The sequence below is a fragment of the Cyanistes caeruleus genome, chromosome 3, assembly GCF_971803275.1.
Source record: "Cyanistes caeruleus chromosome 3, bCyaCae1.hap1.1, whole genome shotgun sequence".
In the NCBI taxonomy this organism is placed as follows: Eukaryota; Metazoa; Chordata; class Aves; order Passeriformes; family Paridae; genus Cyanistes; species Cyanistes caeruleus.
This window is the reverse complement of record NC_141703.1, coordinates 84,559,207-84,585,166: the sequence shown is the minus strand read 5'-3', so window position 1 is coordinate 84,585,166 and position 25,960 is coordinate 84,559,207. Positions and strand designations below refer to the sequence as shown.

At 39.7% G+C, this 25,960-nt stretch overlaps 1 protein-coding gene across 5 annotated transcripts in view; it reads right to left on the bottom strand.

Moving 5' to 3' along the window:
• The window catches only part of TENM4 (teneurin transmembrane protein 4), a 1,355,518-nt gene that overhangs the window by 127,855 nt on the left and 1,201,703 nt on the right, over positions 1-25,960 (bottom strand). For all 5 annotated transcript variants that reach the window (XM_086882312.1, XM_086882314.1, XM_086882313.1 and 2 more), the window contains 3 exons: positions 20,346-20,447; positions 15,056-15,250; positions 10,611-10,811 (listed from right to left, as the gene is read on the bottom strand). In XM_086882312.1, the coding sequence (XP_086738438.1) occupies positions 10,611-10,811; positions 15,056-15,250; positions 20,346-20,447 (498 nt within the window). The remainder of the gene's footprint in view (positions 1-10,610; positions 10,812-15,055; positions 15,251-20,345; positions 20,448-25,960) is intronic.

The following is a 25,960-nucleotide window of genomic DNA, read 5'->3' as shown; positions in this document are numbered from 1 at the left end:
TTATTTTCACAACCTGCTTTAGAAGGTAATTTATGGGGAATATCTGGGAAAAGCAAGAAATATATAGATGAAAAAACCAGAAGGTGCGTGATCAGCATGACTTAGATAGCAATGAACTGCTAAAGACATTCCTCATAACAAAACACATTTTGCAGTGTTATGAAACTCTCATTCCTGTGATTTGATAACTCTGTAGTGACATGAACTCCTGTGCTTGTACTGAAGATGGCATAAAGAACACTAGCTTTTCAAACCATTCTTTTTACAAATGTTATAAGGAAAGGATCAAACTAGAGGGCAAGAAAAAACCTGAAAGAAGAGGTGTGGATTTTCTGTCACTGTCTGTAGCAGATCTGTAGCATGAAATTCTCTGAAAACCATCCTGATTCAGTAGCAAACAGAGAATGATTGTATAAGTTCTGACCATGTCATTAATCAAGGGACATATTTTTACCTTCAGAGATCATGTCCTAAAAGCAATGTCTGCATAATTTAATGCCTCTAAACAAATAATCTGTTTATCTATTCTTAAAGCATACATCAAATATGCAAATATTACTAATGTAGAAATAATAATAATAATTTATGTCTATAAATATAAAACCCGTCCTTTTATGAGTGCAATTAAACTTTTGGTACTGAGATGACTCTCACTCCACTCTAGGGCCTCAATGTGTTTTACACAGCTCAGTAAACTGAATATAACTGAAAAGTAACAGCTATTTATTTTCTTTCCATGGATGAGGAAATCAAGATTAAAGGATGCTCTCTAGACACTGAAAATGAATCCATCAGCTTTGCTATCACCCCTCATCAGGAAGAACACTGACCTTCAGCAATGGCTTTGAAATGTGACTTGGACACCTGAATTTTCACCTCTTGAACATGAAGCCCTGAGGAGCATCCTGGAATGCCTGCACTGGGAATGCATATCCTGCATTACAGAGTGACCCTAACCAGGACACCTGAGCTGGCCTGAATGCTGATTCTTGCCAGCTCTGCAGGAGGACGGAGTACAGGCCTTCAATACATGTGCAGGAGGGATGCAATTGTAACATGTATTTTGCAACTCTGCACTTGCAGAAAAGACTAGGTATGCAAAAGGAAGTATAAAACACATTCAGAACAGAAGAGGAGAGAGTTTTCATTCTAAGCAGTTGAGATGTATCTAGGAGAAGGGCTGGTGGAAATCCCTAATAAAAGAAAGGGCCCATCTCTGGCCCTCAACTAGACACAAAATATTTAACCAACCCCACTTCAGCTTTTTTTCCCCCAGTTTTCTTCTGATATTTAGTTCTTTGCTAGCATAAACAGCTTTGTGTTTAAATGAAAGGCTTCTGCAAATCCCCCTCTAGGTCTTACTTCTCTCTGGAGATCCAAACAAGGACGGGGGTGCCTCTGAGATGCCTAATTTGGGGATGAATAAATAGTCCACAGAGTAGCTCCTCACCTGGTGCTGAGCAGATCCAGATGTGTCCATAACTGCCCTGGAACGCACCCTCCATCTCCAAAATGAGTAATGAAGGGGTTTGGTATAGTAATATATTTAAACTGATGTATGTCTGTTCTCCAAGACTGAACCTCTAATTCTGTAAACATACAGGATCAAGCACAATGGGATTCTTGGGAATTCCTGCCAGAAACAGTAACAATGAAAACAGGAGCACAAAGTACACCATTAGCTGCACAATGTACACTGGTACAGCTGGGACCTCTTTTAAAAAAGTGTCTCATTTCAAAGTGCAGTTTCAGCCTGCTTCATATTTTCATAAAGGTCTTCCAATTCCTGTCTGGAAAGTTGTAATTTTGTGCAATGAAATACCATTAAACTGCTGTGATGCTTTTTATCAGCTTCTAGTTTCTACAGTATTTGTACTCTACTTTCATCCTTCATTAAATGCTAGGGACTGACCACCATGTTGTGTCTAAAGCATCTCCTCTATGGCGCTCTACGGCTGTGATTTACTTTTGTACTCGTGTCAATCTTCCATTTATTTATTATTACAAACGCTACTTTAAACTGTCTCTTGTTGTTGAATAGCAGGACATGAAATGCCAGGTATTGTCAGGCTTCAGTCTTGGAGCAGAGATTTAGTGAATAAAAATAAATATTCCAAAGTGAAGGATTGTATTTTTCTCTTTGATGCTTAATTGAATCTTTATGCTTTCTGGGACATGTAAAAGCTTCCCAGAAAAGAAACAATTCCTAATATATTAAATGGCGTTCCTAAGAAGGATTCTTCTCTGGGCTAATTTTAATTTCCTCTCTGTCCATAAGGAAGAGATAATTTGACAGCAGCAAAGTGTTTTGCTCATGCTTAAAAAGAACTGATTTCTTTTCCAATTCTGTATGCTTTTGTTTTTTCTAAAATAAATTCAGCAGATCATTTACAAATGCTTGTGATGAAGTGATCACAAGCTAGATTTGCTTGGGATTCCCTTACTCAGAGCTCAGTCCCAATATGGATTCCTTTTTTTCCAGACAACATTTTGCCAAAGAATTTAGAAATTTTATTGTTATTCATCTTCTTGAAAAGGAGACACAGAACACATATGAAACATGCAGGGCTGTCATATCCAGAAGTCAGGTGCCTGTCTATCCTCACAAATGGGATGCATCAGCAGCTATTACAGAAGGTTTTTGTTTGCTATGCTGTCCTGAGCCTCAACACTGATCTGAAAGGATCACCTTTACTGAAAAGCAGCAGAGCTCTCTGCAAAGACCTAACTTTTGTCTGTCAACATCATTAGAAAGTGCTCATTAGTGCAAATTGTGATGATAGTTTTTAGAGTATGAACATCTTGTAATTTGGAAGAGGGCAGAGGGAATATACTAATTTCAGTGCATCCACTTCAGACAGCTTATTAAATCATGGATTTTTGGCCATTAGTAGACACTAATCCACTATATGACTATCATTGGTCTTAGATTGTCTTTTTCTTGCTTAGTTTTGATGTTATTCTGTTTTACTGACTCACGGACCATTTTCCTTATTATCTAACCTTGGCCATTCTAACTCAGAATGATATAGAATCATAGAATGGTTGGGGTTGGAAGGGACATTAAAAAACATCTCATTCTATCCCCCCTGCCATAGGGAGGGACACCTTCCAACAGAACAATTGCTTGAAGCTCCACCCAACCTGGCCTTGGACACCTTCAGGGATGAGGCAGCCACAGCTTCTCTGAGCAACCTAGTTCAATGTCTCAAATATGATTTGATGAAGCTGAAAATATCCAATAAACCTTTGCAGGAACTCTGATTGTGATGAGTTCCAATTGGGTTGGAGTGTAAGGTGACAGTCACAGGAGGTATCTACCAACAACAGCATGGAATTGACTGAACACTGGTGGAGAAGCCATGACATGGAACCCACAACCATCCTTGCTCAGCCATAAGTGGTTTTATCCAGCATAATCAAGGTGGATCATGGCAGAGACTGACTCCGCACAAGTACATGCCCTGCTGATATTGCAGCACTGTCCTGGTTAAAAGTAGGAATAGTCAGCAGCAGAGGTCCAGATTCAAAAATTAAGAGGCTCCTCCTTTCAAAGGCAGTTGGAGAAGAAGCCAAAATTTGGTCATCTGAGACTTAGAGATACAAATGATAAGTTCTCAGTGATACAAGAAAACATGCTAATTGCTCGGTCATCCTCAAAACATGGTATTTTAACAGTACTCTATTTTAAACATGGAATTTAGTATCTTGTGGTGGTGTGAAATTTTTTTAAACTAGTCACATTAACAGGAGCCTCACTGACTCCAGTACAACATTGCTATTTTCAGTCAGAAAAGTCCTCAACACAAAGCATAATTGACCCAAACAAAAAGAACTTTTCGGCTCATGTTGTGTCTGCTGAGGTCACATTTGAGGATAGGGAAGAATGTTGAACTGGCATGCTGGGAATTTTCCCTAATCATTGTAGAAAACAAATAGGGGACGGCAACAGTCTTCCCACTGCCCTTTGTAGGGGTCCATCAATTTTCACTGATTACTGCTGATACAAGACAGAACTTTGCTCTTCACAGAATGCCTAAGGTCAATGAGAATCAGGGACTGCTTGTTACACGACTGGACACACACTATTCTCAGCCTGAGACATGACCTAATCAGAGCAAATGCTTTGTGATCTAATGGTCAGAGACAGACTGATGATGTCATTGCTTCCACTGGTTTTGGCCAAGTCTGAAATGACAGCTAGAACACAAGTTTTCAGTTCCTTCAGTCTTCCCTTTGTCATTGTGTCTGACCAAGACTGCATGGACTGCAGCAGAGAAGTGGTTAAAAGTGAGATCCTAAACATAACCCAGAGCTGACAGAAGTTTGATGCATCTCTGGTTGGCTAGGGTAATGTCCTAAAAAAATTTCTCAGCTATCAGATTTAAAGTAGGAATCCATATTTTAAAGGTAAGTTGTATTTTCTATCTTGGTGGGAGTTCTCTCCCTCCCTTTATTATGTCCCTTTCATGTGCTGAGCACAAAGATACTTGCACTTTTGAAGAATAGGACTTGCTACAAAAATAACTTCAGCCCTTTTCAACTATTATCTTTTTTTCCACCACATCAGGGTCTCCTTACACACATTTTTAATAAACAAAAGGAAAGGGAGTAAAAGGATATTCAAATGAAAGCCTCCCTGAATACTTTTATTTCAAAGGTTTGGGCAGATTTTAGTCTTTTATTACATTTTTAATAAAAAGCTTTGAAGACTTTAAAGGCTAAGTTCATCTTGGCAATGGGTAGGCTAAAATCTCTACTCACGAACTCAACTACATAAAAAAATCATGTTTTTCACAATGATAGTTATTATTAACACTGTTGATTCTCTAGATTCCCCAGTTTCTTCCCAACCCACAAAGCAGATATCTGCCAGGCAGAGCCTGTGAGAGCCTTATGTGTGCACTGGGCTGCACATACTTTTTCCTTAGAGAGAAGAGTGGCTTCTCTCCATACAAAATGGAGAAGATCACAAGTTCAGAAATCAGCAAGTTATGCTTGTGCAAGGCAGAGCTTGAAATTCCTGCTAGTACAAAACATCTCCAAGCTTTCAACAACCACTAAAGGATCAAAGTAAGGCTTTCAGGAATCAGTCTGCAATTTAGGTATTGAGCCAGAACAGATTTTGACGGTGTATTCTGACAACCAGCTTTGAAGACACTGTGCCTCACCTGCCCCAGACTAATGTTTCTCACAGCTCTACCAGGGTTGTGAGATGAACAAGTTACAAGCTACGGGAAAAGCCTTCAAAGTGGCCTTTGATTACACAGCTGTGCTCAGTGACTTTTTCTTAAGTGATGAAAATATTTATGAATTTCAAGTGTTGCATCCTGAGGTTAGTTTTCTTGTTCTTCCTCATGTGTTTTAAAACTACGAAAAAGAAAAATCAGCATCTTCTTAGGCATTAAAAGGCGTCTTAGCCTACAGTATGGTACAAGCCTGCATCACATCAGGCTATATCACTGTTATATCCATCTTTTATAGAAACATTTTTACCTCTGAAGAAAATGACTGTTTAAAGGAAGACTTATATGAATGTTTTCTAAGGATGGTTTTTTATCTTGGTGGCCTCGGGCATGGCATGAAATTAAAACGGATCTTGTTTTCAAAAGTTGACATCAGTAAGCCCAAGGAAATAAAATTTTATCACACATGTTGTGTTAGCCCTGGTGCTGTTCGAACAATGGGGTATGACATTGTCTGATAAAATGTATGAGAACTGCTTCTGTGACCGTGTGTGTGTGTGTGTGTGTGGGCGCGCAACAGTCTCCTTCACAACGCCAGGTGAAAAAAAGACATTGCAATGTAAAGGTTCATTTACTTCATCTTAATTCTTCAAAAGTTCATGCTTCATGGTCTCTTTATCTATTAATTGGAATAGAGAAAAGACGCCTGTTTCAATGAACTGTACCAACTTTGTGGTAAGGAACTCTGTTGTGTGCTACCTGGAAGACTTTCACCATTGTTAATTTATACAGCTAAATTGATACTAAAAAATTCAGTCATTACCATTAACTGATACAGGGTCTTAAATCTAATAATTGTTTGTGAATAACCTTCAATTGATCCATACTCCTGCAGAGCAAATAGGAGCTCTTCCATTGACTTAAATTCACTCTGCAATAATTTATAAGAATATGGCTTCCCTGCAGCCAGAGATATGGATTCACACACCATGCTAGTTTTATTTTAAATCCAACTTCTCAACCTACTGAAAGTAAGTAAAGTCATGGAAGGCGGGTAAATGGCTGGTCTTCTGCTATCCTGTGGCTACCCACAATACTTCCCCACTGTGCTTGGAGGCCAGGTTTATCTAGGAATACCTGTCTTATAAGTCAGTTCTCCACAACCCTGTAGCAAAGCTTGATAATCTGCATTTGCTTAAGGCAAATTTTAAATGCCTAAGTATTTTTGTGATTGTAGACCTTCATAACAAAGTGTGTCAGTAAGTCACTGGGAAGCAGCATTTCATCCCTGCCACAGTGGGGACAAAAGGACGGTCATAAAGTAAAATGCCATATCCTCAGAAAACCATGTTAGCAGCAGAAGTGATGAGAGGAGCTATAATAGGACCAAAGTACTAGATTTCATGAGATATGGTCATGCAAGCTCAGCCTCAGTCTCTGGCCAAGCATGCTCTCTCAGTCTTTTCAAAATGTAAAATATGATGATGTACAAATGATGTAAAATATCATAACTTCTTACTTCTTTACTGACTCCCAGCTTCCAGTTTCTAAGTCTTATCGTTAAACGCACAGCCCATGATTTTATGTCTCCACTGGCAATTTAGGACTACCACATACAAAGTGTTATTCCTATTACTGCTCTTCTCCAGTGTATTTTTAAGGGTCTGAAGTACTGCCTGGATGTCAACCATGCATAAACTGTATGAGTCATTATGAATGAGTGATAGAGAAGGAATCCTTATCTGCATGCAGGTCAATCTACAACCACTGTCAACTGCCCAAAAAAAGTCACTCTTATGACACAGAGAACATAATTTCTATTGCTGCTTTGTATATTCAACTTTGTAATGATTTGAGTGAATACTGGGAATGTGAAGATGTCAAGTACCAAAGACAGAACAGTGTGAAAATCACTGATTTAAATTTGAGGAGAGTGAAGGACAACATCAGATAATTTAATTCCTTTAATAATGATTTTGCATCCAAGTCTAATGCTGTTTTGATGGGCCTGGGATTATACTGATGCATCAGTGAGATCCCTTTGGTAAATGGTGCATTTACCCCAATGCAGATGACATGACTCACCTATTCATTTCACTGCAGTCAGCAAACATGTCTTATGGTATGTGGTGTGCTGCCTCTTGATTAGCCAGAAATAGTTGGCCCAGTTTAAATAGGTCAGAAATGAGATCATATCACACAGTAAGTTCTGTTTCACAGCGCAGCACAGGCCATTTCCTTCTTTCCACTACACTCAGAAAATAAGAGGTTAAGAGACCTGCCCTATAATGGCTTCATTAGTTGCCAGATAGGGCTCATAAGAAGTAAAGGGAGATAGCCCCCAAACGGCCTGGGATACAGAGGATCTGTGATAGCAGACTGGAGGAATGGGTTAGAATTTTTTATTAATTAGGTTCTTTAATTACCTTTCTTGTACCAAGCATTGCCTTGGACTTTTTAGCTGAACTGGGTTATAAAGGACTTTTCTGAACTTGCTTGTGCAACAGTACTAAGATGCAAAAGGGAAATTATTTAATTATCCCATGGAGAAATCAAAATACCAGTTGTATTGCTCAGTACAAGTTATCTCTGAAATTATTTCTGTACTTTTCTCTGAGATACTCTTTCTAGTATTTGGGAATTGGTCAAAAAGAGTGTGTATTAAGGGAAAGCTGATCATAGAAAACTGTCCCTTGCATGGAAGAAATCTGTTTGAGAAACATGAACTTTGAATCATGAAGGAATATGTTTGAGAAGCATTTTCCCTGAGTTACAATTCTGAGGTAGTACAGCAGGAGCCCTGTCTCAGCATACCTTGGCAGTAGGCAGACACAGAAAGCAAGAAAAAACCCAAAACATATAACTACTTTTTCCTACAATGCAGTTCAGAATAGGAATCTCACAAGAGATTGAACTGGCACAGCTTGTCTATGAAGGCTAAGTGGAATGCAAAAAGATAACATAAATAGGAAACAGAAATCTCTGTAATATTATTGTTTTGTGAAAAATAGGCGTTTTACCCAGTAATGTGTTCTATAAGATTAACACTAAAGACAGGTAAAATCTACCTACTTAGCTGAAAGATGCAGTCTAAAGTTCAAAGAGGCTCTAGTTTTACCTTCTACATATGACAATCCACAGACTTCAGCTACTGCTTCCATACTGCCTGATAACCTAAATTAATTCAGCATACAGCACTATAGACAGGTACTGTTCTTAACTTGAAGTTGGTAAGAGCTGGAAAATCCATTGTGCTTGCTCATATTCTGGGTTTTCAGATAATTATGCTGTTTCCAGGGTATGCCTCTCCACGTGGTTTATGAAAGGGGCTGTCCTTGGTGCAAATCCATGTGGGCACAGTTCTGTAGATTTCACTGTGACTGAACTCTATCTATCTATCTATCTATCTATCTATCTATCTATCTATCTATCTATCTAAATAGCAGTAACTGCTTTGCTGAGCTGAGGGTGATTTCTGCAAGTACTTAGTTCTTTCCCTTAGTAATTCTTCTGTTTGCTCCTGTTTTGTAGGGTAATAAAAATCTGTCCCTTTTAGATGCTTCTACAGAACCTCCACCCCAGTGGGCTGAGCAGTGTGTTATTACATGCAATAGCATGCCTGCTCACTCTATTTTAACGATGCAAGTAAAGTACCACATATCCTTTGAGTAAATCTGTCTTTCAAATCAAGTCATCAATTCAGTGGAAAGGTCTGGGCTACAAATGGAAGTTTACAAATCACCTTAGCTGTGACTTTAGCTGTGAGGCACAATAACCCGAATGTTACAAGCAGCTCAGTGAGGAAAAAGGTCTTGGAATGATGCTCAAGTTTGTCTCAAATAACTTCATGCTGCCAAAGAAAGTTTGCACTAGATGGATTTATAAAAGCAGTATAAGGAAAGCTTATAAATCATCTGTACATGACCCTCCAGGTTAACAAAGGGAAAGTGAATTCTGTTTGCACACAGAAATAAAATTTTCTCCAAATCCATCCCTGCAATCCCCAAACCTCTGTACAAACACAGAATAATGACTCAATTATGAACCATGCTACAAACTACAAATAAATGATTACCTTTCCTCTTATGGTGCTTTTAAAAATAAACCTGCAGAGTATGGAATTGAAGATGTTAATAAGGGGAAAGGAAAAGCCTGGCATCAAACTTATCTTTCATTCAATGTATGATAGCTTCCCTACCTACATCTGCAAAAGTTTTGATCTAGTTTCAGAACCAGACAAGTAGAGCAGGCCTCCTTTTCTGCTTATTCCTCAGTCCAGTCAATTTTACTTTATGAAAAGCTTCTAACACCCAGCCTAAATGATGATTGTCAAAAGGGTTTTCTTATGTTCTTAGCACCAGCATATTCAGTTTGCCTCATCCTTGGAAATTACTCTCTTAAAATACTTGCAAACAGTTAACCTGATTCTCTTTACTCATGATAGCAATTCCTCAGTGCAAATGTTGTTTACATAATTTTTCTACTATATCCACTCTCCTAAAAGCTTTTTTTTTTTTTTTGGGTTGCTTTGCTGAAAATTCCTTTCATTTTACTGCCTATACTGAGCTGCCCTGGATTTCTGGCCTAGTTCCACTCCAGTTGTGTAAGGTATAGAAACTGTTATTGCTGGGATCTCTTTTTTTGTGAGCACACAATACAGGACAAAAGCCAAAGGACTGATGCTCCATAGGTTCTGACTATTCAATGTATTCCACTATTTCTCAGTGTGGCTTCTAAGAGATAATTGCATTTGGAAGAAAATGGTCCTGAACAGTTTTGCTGTAGCCTTCAATTCACATACCTGATGCACATTTTGAGCAAGATGCCACTTGAGAAGCGGAATAAGGTTGCTGTTCCAAACCTCTACACAAAACTGCCCATAAAAATGTGTCTTCTTGGTAGATGCTTGTACTAATAAATTCTTTTACTCAGTAAACTTATTTTTCAGTTGGTAGAGGACAGTATTTTAATATGAACCTCATGAGGCACTCATCCTCCTCTAGCCTGGAAAAGCACATGCTTTGAATTCAGAAGGGAAAGGAGATCTGACAGATTACCAAATCTCCCTTCTTGTTTACAGCCACTAAAGATTATTTAGCCATCTCCTAAAAATCAAAACAGACCCTTTAGTGGCCACTGGGGTTCATCAAGAACTATCACCAGAACAAGAAGTTATATGTAGACCATCAATTACATTTACAGCCATATAATGAACAATAGCAAGCCTAGGTGGCTTTAATGGAGTTATTTATGATATTACTCTATGCTCACCAATGGTAGCAGAATTATTTATGTAGTTGAGCTATGAAATTTCTCTTTCCAGTCATGCTCTACATGTGCTTCACTGGAATACATCTCAGATGTAGTTCTGAGTATTTCACAAAGTTTAATGAAAGACCGACAGTAAGTCAGCGCTGGCGTTACCGATTGAGCAGTCGTGGCCAGTCCAGTTGGGGTCGCAGCTGCAGAGTCCAGTATCTGGGAGAAAGGTCCCATGACCAGAGCACTGATCCAGACAGGTGGCCCTTGGGGTCTCACAATTTGTTCCTCCCCAGCCAACCGAGCAGTGACACTCTCCTCGGACACACACACCTCGTCCAGAGCAGGTAGGATCCATGCAGTCCACTACAAGTGAGAAGGAAGAGGAAGCAGACAGGGAAAGCAAATGGGAATTTTGGAAAAAACCTATCAGACTGCTGTCTACGCAAACATATTTACACAGTATCTCAAGGTTTCAACTAGAAAGCCCTGCTGTGTATAAAACAGATGCTTCATGCAAGAAGTCAGTGGCCCTAAAAGGCAGTGAGACCTAAAACACCTACGTGGAAAAGAGAGAAAAATCTAGTGATGAAATCCATTCTTTTATGCAGGTCTGCACTAATAAGTGATCCTTCTGGTAAGAACAGGCTAATATCAATTAAGAATAGAGTAAGATTAATATTCTATCATACAGAGAGTGTGTCTTCATTTATTCTATTAGAATAACCTAAATTACTATTACTAATGAATTTGAAGCTGAGCCCTAGTTTTCTGAGAGAGAATTTTGCATAAAGATTCAGCAGAAGCTGACATTCTTGTTCAGCAAAATACATGCTTAAATTGAAGAATGTGTTTAAATCTATACAGATTTCATGGAGACTTAAAGAAATTTCACATTGAAATATATAATAGAATTTTTTTCTGGAATAAGGATTAAAACAAAATAACCCTTTTTTTTTTTTTTTTTTTTTTTTTTTTTAATAATGGTGTTGCTCTGGTTCCATTTTTGATCAATTAATAGTCTTTTCAAAATGTTTGAGGTTTACTTCGCCCCCCTCCCACCCCCCCCCCCCCTCAAAGAGGCACTCTCCTAACAAGATCAGAGACCATTTAGTTAGGGCTATAGCAATGTACACCAGACAGAAGACCAAATGCACTCCCTCCCTGACTCCTGAGTTATGTGTTTTGTAGGCAACTGTCAGCTGCTCTGCCCACAGGGAATTTTACCCAGCAATCAAAAAATATGAAATGCACCAGACACCCTCCCAGAAAAACTGACTGGAGGGTGTCGATCGTCTATTTATAAATAAAAGCTGATAGGACAGCCTAGAGAAATTCTTCCAGTCTTTTGAAACGGTGTGTGGCAGTTCCCTGGGGATTGGTGACAAGTGTCAGTCTGGCTAAGCAGCACAGGAAAACTGTCCAGCTTCTGGCTCTGATACAGCAGAGCAGAACATGGCCACTGCACACACGGCAGGTTTGTGGCTCAGGTTTTACCCCTGGAAAAGCTAATAAGAATTCCACTGACCTGCTTAAGATCCAGAAACCTTAAAAGGAAACACAACAGCTGCTCTGATAATTCCCGGGATTCTCAAACCCTTCTCGGTCTGACAAGTAATGGCTCAGTTATTACTATCCCAAGGCATGAGAGAGAATTTTCTTTTTTGTTTGATTCCTGGAGCTCTGCTTATAGCTGGAACAATCCTCAAAAATTTTAAGAGGCTGGAAAGGATGAGTCCATAAATCTCCTTCACTGTTAGCGAGCTGGGAGTGAGGGTGCCAATTTTAGCATGAGACCCTTGAAGCCCTGGCCCTGTTCTTTCTCAGCAGTAATAAGTATGAAAAGGACTAAGGGATGGAGTAGCAGCCTCGTCCCTTCTCAGCAGATGGTTTGAACATAGAGAACAAAGATCACAGGGTAACTGACAAGAGGCTACCTCCAGGCAATTAATCATCCCCTCTGAAGGTCACTTGGGAAAAAGGTGAGTTTTACAGGGGCCTCCATCATAGGAGGCAGACAATCTGCTATCTCAGCTCTAACACAGATGATTATAGGAGGGGAATGTGCATGTCAGAACCCCCCATTTATCATAATCCCAAGGCCATTTTTCATGTTGAAATGAGCCCTTTCAGGAAATGTCACACACAATGGCTACTTTAATCTCAGCCTCACTAGCTCTATCTCTTTAGGCTTTCTGCACCATTGGAAGGGCCCTGGGATAGGATTACAGGCTTCTGCGTTCTCCTTAATCAATTGCTTAGTGGATTTGGAGTACAATAGTAACTTTTAGGGAGTGCTGCTTGACAAATTTAGCTGCTCAGCTCTGGGAGAACCAGAGATGGGGAGCTGGGCACGAGGACAGAACTGACAAGATCTAGTATACCTGGGAAAGAAAAAAAAAAAAAAGAAAAAAGCGCATGTCTGTGTTCTTGGTAGGAAAATCTCCCAAATGGTCAAGTTCTTGGTTGGAAAATGCCCTGTTTATAGTTTAGCCTTGTGCAGAATCTTTGCCACGGAGATAAATCATGCAACGCAAGGTTAGTGTCTCTTCTACACTTTTCCCCAGTATGCTTCATGCTTCATTGGTCACACAAGTTATTAGGCTTATTCAGTGCCCAAAGAGTAACTTCTCATATTTCACTGCTTAAATTTGCTCCCCCTCCCTGCAATGTCTCACTGGCTTAGGCCATGCCTTATAAAATATGGGCCAATAAACTAAGGAAGGAGAAAAGAAAAACTCGAGTAATGATTGTTGGCTGATGTTTTATAAACATTGCTGAACTTCTATGGGGGAAAAAGAAAAGACAGAAGAAACCCTGGAATGAAAACCCATTATAAACACGGACCAAGCAGTGAAGCTATGAGAACTGAGAAATAATAAAAGTAATCAATACCAGATGGCCCTTCTAAGAAGAGAAATTAAAGAGTAAAAGCAATTTAAAAAATAGTATAAATCAACTTTTTTACTAAATCTAAATCTGTATATATATGTTCTCAAGATTTCCCACATGGCATATTTCTGAGTTGCTTCCCCCCCTGACAACATAATACAAATTATGCCTTGAATATCAAAAACATGCATGCTTGGAAAAATACTAAACAGCCCGTAAGAAAAACCGTGTTCTCTTTGGTCTTCTTTCTTTTTCAAGTTTTGACCTAGTGGGACTGACACTGTCTCCCACCACAGTGATAACATAAAATAACTAAGCAGTGCCTGGCTTTTCCGCTTTGAATGTGACCAGGGAAATAAAGGTTCCTGTTAGAGAGAGGGCAAATCTCACTGTGATTTACACACATTAAACACTTCTGGCTGGAGGCAAAATCAGGATCTTTTCATTTCTGTTTATCTAGTAAAGATATGATCTAGTAAATAGGAGGTCTACAGAGATGCTTAAAAGATACTTCAGTAGTCACAATCTTTGGGTTTTGCATGCCCCACAGCTTCACTGAATTGTGCTTTATGTCAAAATGAGGCTTTCTCAAGAGATGGCTTATTGTTATAAGAGTTGATACTGTCTTCGTCTCTAACATTTACTGACACTGAAGCCATGCTACATCAGAGATGTCCCACTCCAATACGTTTAATGCATCAAAAGAATTGCTATATTAGATGACATTTGAATGTCTCAATCCAATTCAGACCATTTTCATTGCCTATAAAATAAAGCCATTTCAGATAAATCTTTATCATGCATACATGAAGACAACTATAAATTAATTCAAGCCATTGTCATTCTTAAATATATCAAATGATGTCTTTATCAAGTGGTGAAGAGGCCTTACATATGTACCTCATAGAAGCGCAATTTAAGAATAATTATTTATCAGGTCACTGGAAAAGAATTTGATAATAGTTTTCAAAAGTTTTGAGCATTATTCTTGCAATAATGCACTTTTGGATATATTTTTATACTCTCTGAATGATTTATATACTTGCAAAACTGTCCACTTTTTCATTTAGCAGTAAGAAGCAGTCACAGACTCAGGAAGATAAAGGTTTATATTGGCAGGTGAGTTCCTACACAAAAAGATTAAAGATAAGTACTAAAAGCAGCCATAAATCTAAACGTAAATGAGAAACGTTTGGGGGCTAATGTGAGAAAAAAAAGCTATGGAAGAGCCATTAAAATAATATCTGACTTCATAGCAGAATTTAATTCAAGTCCTGAGCATTCCTAAGCTTTTAGAGCTGACAAGGATCAGGGACTTTCTCTCACACGCCACCATTTTGTGTATGTAAGCAACTGAAATTGCTTGGCAGAGCGCAGCAGAGAAGAAAGCACTCTAAAAGTAATTATATGTTTAGATGTGTAAATGGAAACGATGCTTTAATAAGAACATTTGAACATATGATTAGATGTTCTGGTCTTTCAGCTAGATTCTTCTATCTGAAGCATTTGATGGCTTTTCATCCAATTATTGAACAAGTATGATAGCTAACGAGAAGTTATGACAACATATCATTTTTATTTTGTACCCATCTATTGTATCTCTAAGGTGCCTATTACTGCTCTGTTTAAGTGCCAGTCCAATTCTGAATTGCCTCCATCCATATAATTACAGAACAACAATCAAAGCAAAAGGCTAATTGAAGGCATCTTGCAAATACCTTCTTCACAGCTCTCGCCTTTGTATCCCGGGTTGCAGATACAGGTGCCCATGATGCATGTGCCATGGTTATTGCAGGAGACATCAATGCACTGGTTTGTTGGGACATCACACTCCGCTCCCTTCCAGCCACTGTGGCACAAGCACCTTCCTTTCATGTACTGCCCATTTCCACTGCACAGCACTGGGCAGGACGCTATGGACAGACAACAAAAATCCCATTAAAACAAGTGGAAAATCACTTCAAAAAGGAGAAAAAGAGCCCAGCATATGATTTACATTCTTTAAATACAGTCTTCACTGGGATATGTTGCTGTTTGTTTTCCCAAAACCAAATCTTTTACATGGATGATACCCAGCTTGTTAACTGTATTCTCCTATGAGTGTTTAGAACAAAGAGTGCCCTTAAGTTAGACTATCTTCTTGCTTTGCGTCTCTGATACCTTTTTTCACTAAACAAACTCAAAGTTTTCTTGTATTCTGATTTTACAATGTACAATGTCTTCTTTCTGCAGCATCACTGACCTTAGATTGCTTATCACTATCCCTGACCTGCTGCCAGACATTCCTTGACACTGCCTCTGCTGTGGACCTCAGTGGCACACAGATCACACCCCTGTTTTTTTCTGGGTTAACTCCCAGCTTTATGTGTTTCAGGCGCTGCTTTGCTCAGAGCCCAGAATGCCACATTAAGACTATTTCCCTGATTTAGCTCATGTCATACCATCAGCTACCAACTTTCTTCACTTAAAGGGCTATCAAGCACTGGAACAGGCTGCCCAGGGAAGTGACTCAATCACTGTCCCTGGTGGAATTTAAAAGATGTGTGGATGTGGCATAAAGGGATATGGCTTAGTGGTGGACTTGCCAGTGCTAGGTTAACAGCTGAACTTGATGAAGAGTTTTACAGGACTTTTCCAACTTTAACAATTCTGTAGTTCTAACGGAATATCCAGCCCCCAGTTTTGGTTATCACCTCTGCTGGACTCGATTCATCACCAGCCACAACACAAAATTGGACTCTACTGTTTCCAAGCTCCCTGTAATAAAAGCTGTGTAAATCTGTCCTCTGAAATTTATATAATTTATAAAGGATTTTAAAAGGATTTTTAATTGTCCCTGGTTTTAGTTGTCCTTGTCAGCAAAGTCAGCTGACTCTCAAGGCCACACAGATACAGGATTTCCTCCCTGTGATAAAGGTAAGAAGAGGAAGATGACAACCTCAAGCTGTGGCATGATGGATCCCAGGATTAAGCATTTTCAGAGCTAAATTTGGAAACTGTCAGGCAAAGCTGGATGGGATGAACTGATGGGATACAGAACAGGTTCTCCAAGGAAGGACAGGGTATCAAGGACCAAACTTCAGCCTCCATGACCACAGCTTTTTGTAATCACTGCTCTCCAAGCCTTCTCCAGCTCCTTTCAGATGATGCTTTCTCCTTATTCCATTCTCCACACCAGCCACATTATGATCTTTTTGTCCTTTGCTCTGATTTTCCCAAGGAAGATGCTGATTTCAGTTCCTCAGAAACAATAGCCTTTTCCTGTTCACTCTACCTTGAAACTTCTTGCTCAAGTACTGTTCTCTTCCATTTCATTTTCCTGAAACTCAGTTGCAAGGACATACATTCAACACAGGCTGCTCTTGTTCACTGTTGCACATCAGCCTTAGGTGAGAGCAGCTGGCCTTCTCATCTGCCCCTCGGAAAGGCAATTTGTGAACAATTTTATGCAAGACAAATGTAAAATGAATATTCCATTCTGCTACTTAATTCAACTGCATTAGACATGTGATGAATCCTCTTTTGCTTTGTTCCTGACTTTGATTATGTGTGGGAAGGGATATTACATGGTTAAGGAAAGCTTTCCTTTCCTTCTCTTCCCATCTTTTGAGACAGTAATCTCACAAAGCACATCAGGAGTTGTTTCCACACATCCTTGTAGTCAAGTCAGTTTGAGTGTTCCAGAACTACAGCAGCCTCAATAAAATACAAAGCACTGCCAACTCTGACTGTTAAACAAGTTTGATATGCAGAGAAGTATATTTGCTTGACCAAGATAAAAGAGGTTTAGGAAAGAAAGGAATTTGGAAACTGTTATTACTAAGGAGCACTTTGTTCACTTTAAAGGAAACACATTGCAATGGTGCATTGCAAGTACATCATTTGCAAGATGGTATCTACCTATAAAATATGAGATTTAAATTGTTTAAGATACACCATGTTATGTGCATGGTTCGCAGCACACTCACTCTGTAATTTCATTTTTCAGCTAAGTGATGGAATTTTCTGCCCCTCCCATCTCAAATTTCAATGCTCAGTAATGGACATTGTTCTTTCAAGGCACAGGCAGGGGATAGTCTGCAGTTCTTTTCAACAAGAAGAAAGAATAACTGTCCTTAACCAGTGAGAGGTTGCTGAGAAAAACATATTTCCTGACAAGACAGCTGATCACTCAGCAAAAGATCAGATAAATTACTGGCCATCTGCAGTGAGACTGACACTCCACAGAGCCTTCTGTGGAGAACACCTTCAGCATCACCTGGAAAGCACTGCTATAAATGTCAAGGCAATGGCAAGAACAAGACCTCCTCTGTAGCATGCAATAATGAGTAAAGACAAAAGAGGTTTCTGAATTTTTTCTCCTGTTACTTGTGCAACTCCTTTCTATATATAAAGATATATAATTATTATTTGATCAATCAGATTTCAACAATGTCGATGATGGCAAGATTATAGTAATTCTCTAGTGTAGCAATGATAGCACCAATCCAAATACATATTCTGTTTCCTGCAAAGTTGAGCATCAGAGAGTAAAATCATTTGTTTGTTTGCTTACTTTATGCAGAACTTGAAAACACCACCTCCTATGTCCAAGAAAACCTTCAAAAAGCCTATGGAATACACCTCTGGTGACTTGCTCTCATTTATTTTGTTTAAAATAATTGGTTAATAATACATTAATAATTAACCATTACTAAAAAGTGTATGGCTTTCTGCTCCAGTTTCCCATTCATTTGGATGGTGAATTACAATGCTGAACTGAAACAAAGGAGCACCCAAGAAATCCATAGAATTCTTCACGTGAGGAGGAACCTGCTCTTTGAAGGATTACTGCTCTGTACAGGGATCGTGAAGGGTTGCATATGCATACTGTGACAGCCTTATATATGCTGTCCTTTGAGAGATTTGTAGCTCAAAAGAAGGATCTTGGATTATACTGAAAACCAACAGGGTCAATGCTGGGATCTTTGGATCTCATCCTCATGGCAACATAATCTATTTAACAAGCCCAGTGAAATGCATATATAAATATTATTTTGGCACTCCAGGTATTAATCTGTCTTCCTAAAGTCAGAGTGCAACCTGTGATTTGAACCCAGATGATTCTGAACGAAAAGACAGAGTTGAATAGAAGGTGTTCATAGAAGCTGGAACATGTGCTCTGGTGAAATGAGAGACACACATGGCCCGACCAAAAAGCCTGAGAAAATTTGGGATATAGCCCAGGAGGGGAGGAGAGCTCCTCTGAAAGTGGATTCAAAACAAGAGTTTAGGTATTCTGACTAACAGTAAAGAAAATTCTTCTCCACAAACTCTACAGGGAGCATTGAGGGGAACAGGCCCTGAACTTCTGCCCCTACTGAAAGTTAGGAGGTGTGAGCTGGAATATGCTATGGGACATGGAAAAAACTCCTTTTGTCTCCAGCTCCAGGGATTTGAAAAGGAGCTTGGAAATGCAAACCAAGTGTAAGGAAATGCAAACCAAGTGTAACCTGAGTCAGCAAGAAGTTTGACATAACAGCTCTCAGGGACGAAGCCTGCCACATCCATCTTACTGGGCTGTGAACTCTGAAACCCCGCCGGGTTCAGCCCGGCCTCGCTGCCTCGGCAGGGAGCTCCTGTCTGCCCTGGGGGTGCGCGGCTCCTTATCTCTGTCTCCTGGCTCTCTGCTGGGATGTGACCCAGCTCAGCTGGAGGGGGAGAGGGACGGGGTTGGACAGAGTTTAGCTCTCTCTTGGGAAGGCGCCAGCCTGCTTTCCAAAGCAGCGACGAGCTGGGGTGAAGGCCTGACCTGCAGGCCTTACCGAAGCTCCTTGGGTGGGCACTAATGTTTTATGCTACCTCCCTCCCCAGATTTATAAATCTGTACTTAGTTTGTTGGACTGTTTCAGCCAAAAAAGGTCTTGAAAATGTTGATGCACAGTATCCTGTCATTTCCCACATGCAAGGTTTTGATATCTTGGCTAGAAATGTGTTCTTACTAAAAGTATTTCAGTTTGTTTTTTAAATGTTTAAATAACCTAAAAAATTCAGGCCAAAGAAAACCCTTCCAAAACCATTTATTAAAAATACTTATCACTTGAGCAGAAAAATGTATTATACTGTTTACTGAGGTAAGTCTCCTTCCCAGTCCTTCCAGTGTTTTTACTTCTGGCCAGAGCAACCAGTTGTTCCTGCCATTATTCCACTCTTAGCCTCACTCCAAAGCCCTACCCTATTCCCCACAGCCAGACTCAGGCAGACTTGCAAGGTACTTTTTGTATAATCAGCATCTTAAAAGAAAGTGTCGTTATAGTGTCATGCGACTCTATGATAAAAGTGCTCTGCTAAACAAACCATAATGCCACATTTATAAGTCAGGTTTTTGAAAGTCACTTCCAGAGAGAAAATTTCCAATGTGACATTTTGCCTGTCCACAAGCAGCCCAAGGGGTTGTGTTGTTGTTAAGAGCACAGTAGTCACAATTAGTATAGAATCACAGCATCATTAAGGTTGGAAATGCCCTCCAAAATTGAGTCTAACTCCTAGCCCAGAACTGCCAGCCCACCACTAAACCATGTTCCTAAATGTCGCACCTACACTCTCAGAGAGGGTGATTCCCTGAGCAGCCTGTCAAACCCTTTGCTGAAGAATTTTTTCCCAATAGCCAATGTAAACCTCCCCTGGAACAACTGGAGGATGTTTCCTTTTGTCCTATCACTTATAACTTGGGAGAAGAGACTGATCCCCACCTGGCTACACCCTCCTTTCAGGTAGTTGTAGAGACCAGTAAGATGTCCCCTGAGTCTTCTCCAGGGTAAACACCCTCAGCTGCTGAGTGAAATTTTTAGCAACTTTGTAGCGAACAAATACACAGATCAACTTGTTTCCGTTCTACTGCAGCATTCCCACACTGGGTGAAGAGTACTTTTCAAAAGGCACCATCACGAATATGATTTCCAGAAGAAAAATGTTAACTGAACAGGAGAGGGGAAGAGTCAATCAAGTTAATCAAGCATAAATTCCTACCTCTGCCACAGTCAGGGCCCAGAAAGCCAAGGAAGCAATGGCAAGTCCCAGACACACAGTCTCCATTCCCATAGCAATTGCTGGGACAGTTATCCACTGATTCTGGAAAACAAAAGAAAATTCACACACTTCTTTAGGCAAGAAAACACCTCTGAGTTTAGGAGGGCTCTGGATGGGCAGGACAGTTGAAACTTCAAAGAAATTGCTGCACTCTGGGGCAAAAGCATTAGTGTGAGCTGCACTAAACCCTGCTCATTCATTTACACCAATGGGCGGCTCAACTGCAAACAGTGTGATTAAATACGAGCTGCTCAGCATCCACCAGGTTTGGCATTCTCTCATACCTGAAAACTTCCAAATGTCTTTTCTTCCTGTATATTTTTACAACCATTTTTCCTCTCTGAATTTATTGCAGGGACGCAATACACACCATTCTCATGGCAGAACATGCACTTTTGTCCAGTTTTGGTGACGTGATTAAGCGACCTTGAGGCATTTATTTGTGCAAAAAAGAGCTGAGTGATGGTAGATATGTTCTCCTATGAACTCACTGAACACAGACCCTTGGTTCATCCTAACTGCCTGTTCAAGAAATACTTCTAACCAAATTTCTTCTTATTTGCTCTGCAACATTATATTGAATATAATTCATTATACATGATATAATATATAATTTATATATTCAACAGCTGAAAGTGCTGGGGCTACTATTCAGTTTGGTGGAACAGGAATGGGTCTATTCCACATTTTCTTCTGTTTCTAGTTATCATCTTAAATTCCCTGACTTTGGCAAAAACACCAGCTATTCATTTTTCAGGGTAAGTTAACAGGTAAGCAAATGTTATCTAGCACTTCTCTTTTGAGGAGAGTTCAGAATATTTGGGTTAAAACATATCATTCATAAAAGAAGAACAAGAGCTGGTAAATACATCAAAAAGAGAATGAAAATAATCTTATTTTCTTACATTGAACTGTGAGTGAAGACTGAGTAAATGTGAGTGGGGCTTTGAAAGACATTGTAATAAATGCTATGGTTCATTCTAAAGTGCTGTTTCACATTTTCTCTGAGGGATTTGCCTATCCGATGAAAACTGTATTTGGTTATACAGCAGGAGCACTGGTGGTACACGTGGAGTGAGGTGAAAATCTCAGCCCTGTGAATAATGACTGCATTTGCACAGATGTACTTCATGAGACCTTGTGCAAGCAAAGTTATTTGTAAACTCCCAATCAGTGCAAGTGAAGACAACCAGAGGCAGCAGAGATGTGCAGATTAGTTTCTAATCACAAATGAAAGGAAGATGGTTTCTGGATGGGTGTTTGTCAAAGAGCAGAAGTTTCTGAAGGACTTTTAAAAGGCTGTGGTGTATTTTAGTCATAAAGGATAACAGCAACTTTAAATAATAAAATCATTTAAAGCATTTATGTTTTAAGTCCTGGCTTCAGACTTCTCATAAGCAGACAGCTCCATGCAACAAGAAAGGTACAAGGAAATGCTGTCAGCTCTCTAACACTCAGTAGTTAAGCATTCACTTGATGGTGTATGGAAACACAATCACAACATGCAGTCAACCCTTTAGGCTTGAGCTGCCATCTTTATTCCAATCAAAGAGCAGCCATGCTTCCCCGAATAAAGAAATAACAACTCAGGCCTTGTGCATTTATACTGATATTTGGGAATATCATCTCTTACTTCACAGCAGGTATAAACACTAATCTGTCCTGTAAATGAAAAGTTAATATTAGCCCATGTGTATACAATCTTCAGAACTTTGACATGGGTTAATGTCACTGCTGAAAACAAAAATTAATTCACTTTATGCCTTTTTTCTCTATGCTTTTTTTTTTTTTTTTACAATACTTGGATGTTTCTTTTCTTCAAAAAATATACTCAGAGATTTAGGAAAAAAAAGTTATTTATGTACATGCTTACACACATGAAGAACATACAGAGTGTGAGTTCTGTGAAACAAGATAAGAGATGGGCAAGGAGATTTAACTGTTCCTGTTGCTGAAAGGGTCAGTCCATTTCCTCTAATCTTCTCATCCTAAGAACAACTCTAAGCTCCCTCCTCTTGTGCTGGTTCTGGCACTTGTCAGACCCTCCAATGATGTGATTAAGCTCAAAAGGTGGCAAAAAAATGAATGCAGCAGAAAAAAAAGTTAAAGCATTTTTTTTTTCTGCTGCCTGAAAACTGGCAAGACAAGGGTTGTGCTATTCAGCATCAGTACAGTTGTCCCATGACACCTCACCACCCCACTGCCACACTGGGTCAGGGGCTGCAAGGTGGAGTAACACTGCATAGATGTAACACGTGTGACCTTCAAAGTCCAGGGGAATACCTCAGGCCTTGATGCAGGACAGACTGCCAGTGCTAGCAACACCTTTAGAATATTAAAAACTATTTTTAAAAGCTTTTTCCCAAGTTTTTGCTTTAATGGACTAAACTGAGATCTTGAAAAGGAGTAAATATCCATATAGCTTTCTTGGTATATTTTTGCAATATAATATTTTAGCAATCTAGTAAAAAGACCCACAGAAACATCAAGAAAGTATCTAAAAAGTAGCATGACATCAAGTATGGCAACTGTTCCAAAGTGTGACAATGCACCACATCAGTAGTGGTAGTCTTTGTTACTGGAAACAATATTTTGCAGTTACAGTGGGTTCAGCTGGTGTGTCTGTGATGCCTAGAACAAGACAAGCAAGACTCTGCACACCAATTTGATGGCCACTGCAGATTAAACTGAGTTACTTTATCCCCTACAATGACTATGCATAAAGGGATTTAGAAGTTCAGAGTGTCCACGGAAATGGAGCAGACCTGTGCTTAGAGAACCAACCTTTCCAGAATCTCTGGGTGAATCCACATAAGAACCTTTACTCTGGGTGCATCCTTTCCTCCTCTAACTAGTTCAGCACAGACACCTTTAACTGGTCAGATCTGTGCTGACAGTGACTGACATGCATTAAAAAAAAATTCACATCTATATTCTGGTTCTTATGCAGATCTGGCATGTCTCATTGCAAAGCTGCAATGATATGCACACCTATCACTTCATCCATCACTATCTCCTCCATCTTTGGTTTCCCAGACACTTCTTTGCAAGTGTGGCCAAACTGCTTCATGCCATATAGTGGCTAGCTCAAAAGGAATTAAGAAACAGGTGGATGAAAAACCCATTTTAACTTCCTCACTGAAGCACCGCAGTAGCTCTTACTTGCGGCCTGAATACCCTATACTATTAATAATAGAGTAGGCCCTTAAAAATCCTTTCATCCCATTTCACTGCTTTGCCTCATGTCCCTTGTTTTTCTAATATAGCCAAAAGTAACATTTTAAAGTATTCTCATTTTACATTACCTCTATTTGCTCTAGAATAACCTGCCTGATAGAGATGAGATAAAGTGAAGAGAAACCCTACTCCCCCTGTGACTTGCATCACTTGCTGTTTTTCAGCAGTTAAGGATACAAAGTTTGTTGGTGATTCAGGGCAATTAAGGTCTTCATACGCTCCCAAAAGTTCTACACTACTGAGAATCAATTCTGAAAAGTGATGAATGTTCATGCAGCACATCTTTGTCTCAAAGCTACTCCCAAACAACTCCAAAGTATTTCCATAAAGGAAGTGTTAAATGAACACATTTTTTTTCCTCAGAAACTCTAGAGCTAATGAGCACAAACAAGGCTGAGACTGAGGCTTGTGAGCAGCAATTCTGCAAGCTGTGTGTGCCACACTGAGCATGCTCCTATTTATATTCTTAGGCGAAATCATAACCTGGAATTTCTTTTTACTTTGAAGATTGCAAGCATTAGCAAGTTATACTCACTCAAGGCTTCTCATAAAAACCTCTGTTTTCATCCTAGGACTGAATTTTGCTTCAGTAGTTACAGACTGCCAGTTGGGCACCTCAGACAATTTTCTGGCCCTCTGGCATGTGTAAGTGCACACACATTCATGCACCTATTTTAACACCTACATTTCAAGCTAAAACGGAGGAGGCAGATGACTTGGCATCAGAAATTAGGGAGTTGTGATGGGAGAACCCTGGAAAGAATGAAGAATCAAACAGACATTTTCAGAATCTAGGGCTTAGCCAAATTATTATCACATGGGATAGAAGGGACAAACTTTAACATTCAGGAAGTCCCTAAGACAGTGGCACAAAGCCACTGTTTTTCTATTGAGTATGTTCACAGTCAACATTGCTACAGAGGTGATACACCACCAATCAGTAAGTAAAAACAGGTCACTGCCAATATGGCTGGCTTATAGTCTCCATTATACAGCTTATTCTGTAAGCTGTTCACATAATTAGAGGAGTATTTTCCAGTATATACAAAATTCCCTATGGTGTTTTATGAATAGTACCATGAGAACTCCTTTAGAGAGTCATGAAAATGTTTTTGTTTTGTTTTATTTAATTTTATTTTATTTAAAAGTTCACTGTGAGACCATGAACATTTTTTTTTAAGAAAAAGATATATATGCTTTCTGTTTCCAGTCTGATTCCCACAGTTTTCTATTAGCTTCCAAATCCCCAAAGAGATCTGACTGACACCAGCTGGTAAGGGCAGAGATTAATAACTGGAGGGGCTGCCAATGGACGATACACGACGCCTTTACCAGGTTTTGCTATTGTGTCCGAAGATAACATGGAAAGCACAGTTTCCATGCCACCTTTCAACTACCAATGGCAGCAGAAGTCAAACTTCCAAAAGAAAACAACTCACACCAGGGACACACCGGAAAAACTTGAGGTGGTGGGGTTTCTAACAAGGAATGCAGAAGCTTGCTAAGGAACTAACTGTTCTGCCAGCTTCACAATCTAATTAGCAACTGAAAAAACAAGTCATTTTATGGAATCTCAGAATCACTAGATGGTTTTGATTGGATGTTAAAGACCACCTGGTTGCAATCCCCCTGCCATGAGCAAAGACACCTTTCACTAGAGCAAGTTGCTCCACGCCCATCCAAACTGGCCTTGAACACCTCCAGGGATGCATCAGCCACAGTTTCTCTGGGCAGGCTGTGCCAGTGCATCATCACACAGTGAGGAATTTCTTCCTAATATCCAATCTAAACCTGCTCACTTGTCAGTTTAAAGCCATTCCTCCTTGTCCTATCACTCCATGCCCTTGTACAAAGACTTGTACAAAGTCCCGTGCCAGCTCTCTTGTAGCCCCCTTAGGCTGGAAGAGCTGTAAGGTATCCTTGGCATCTTCTCTTCAGGCTGAACAACCCCAACTCATTCAGCCTGGCTCCATAGGATAGGTGCTCAAGTGCTCTGAGCATCTTCACAGTTTTACATTATAAATATCCTCATACTTCTTTGAGAGAAAGTTTAAATGGCATAATGAGACACTTGGTCTTCAGATCCACACTCTCTCATTTTGGAGAATGGTATGGAAATGCACAGTCTGACAGAGCAGGTACTCCCTAGCCTAGGACAGCTTACCTCAGCCAAGAAAAGGAGGATGTACAAAACTCTTTCTGGATTCATAAACATAAGAAATGGAAAACTTCCATTAAATGTGAAAGCCTAGACTTCTCCAAGAGCAAAACTCCTCTTCTGAAGGACTCTTTAAAGTCCTTTCTGCTCATGAGCTTTA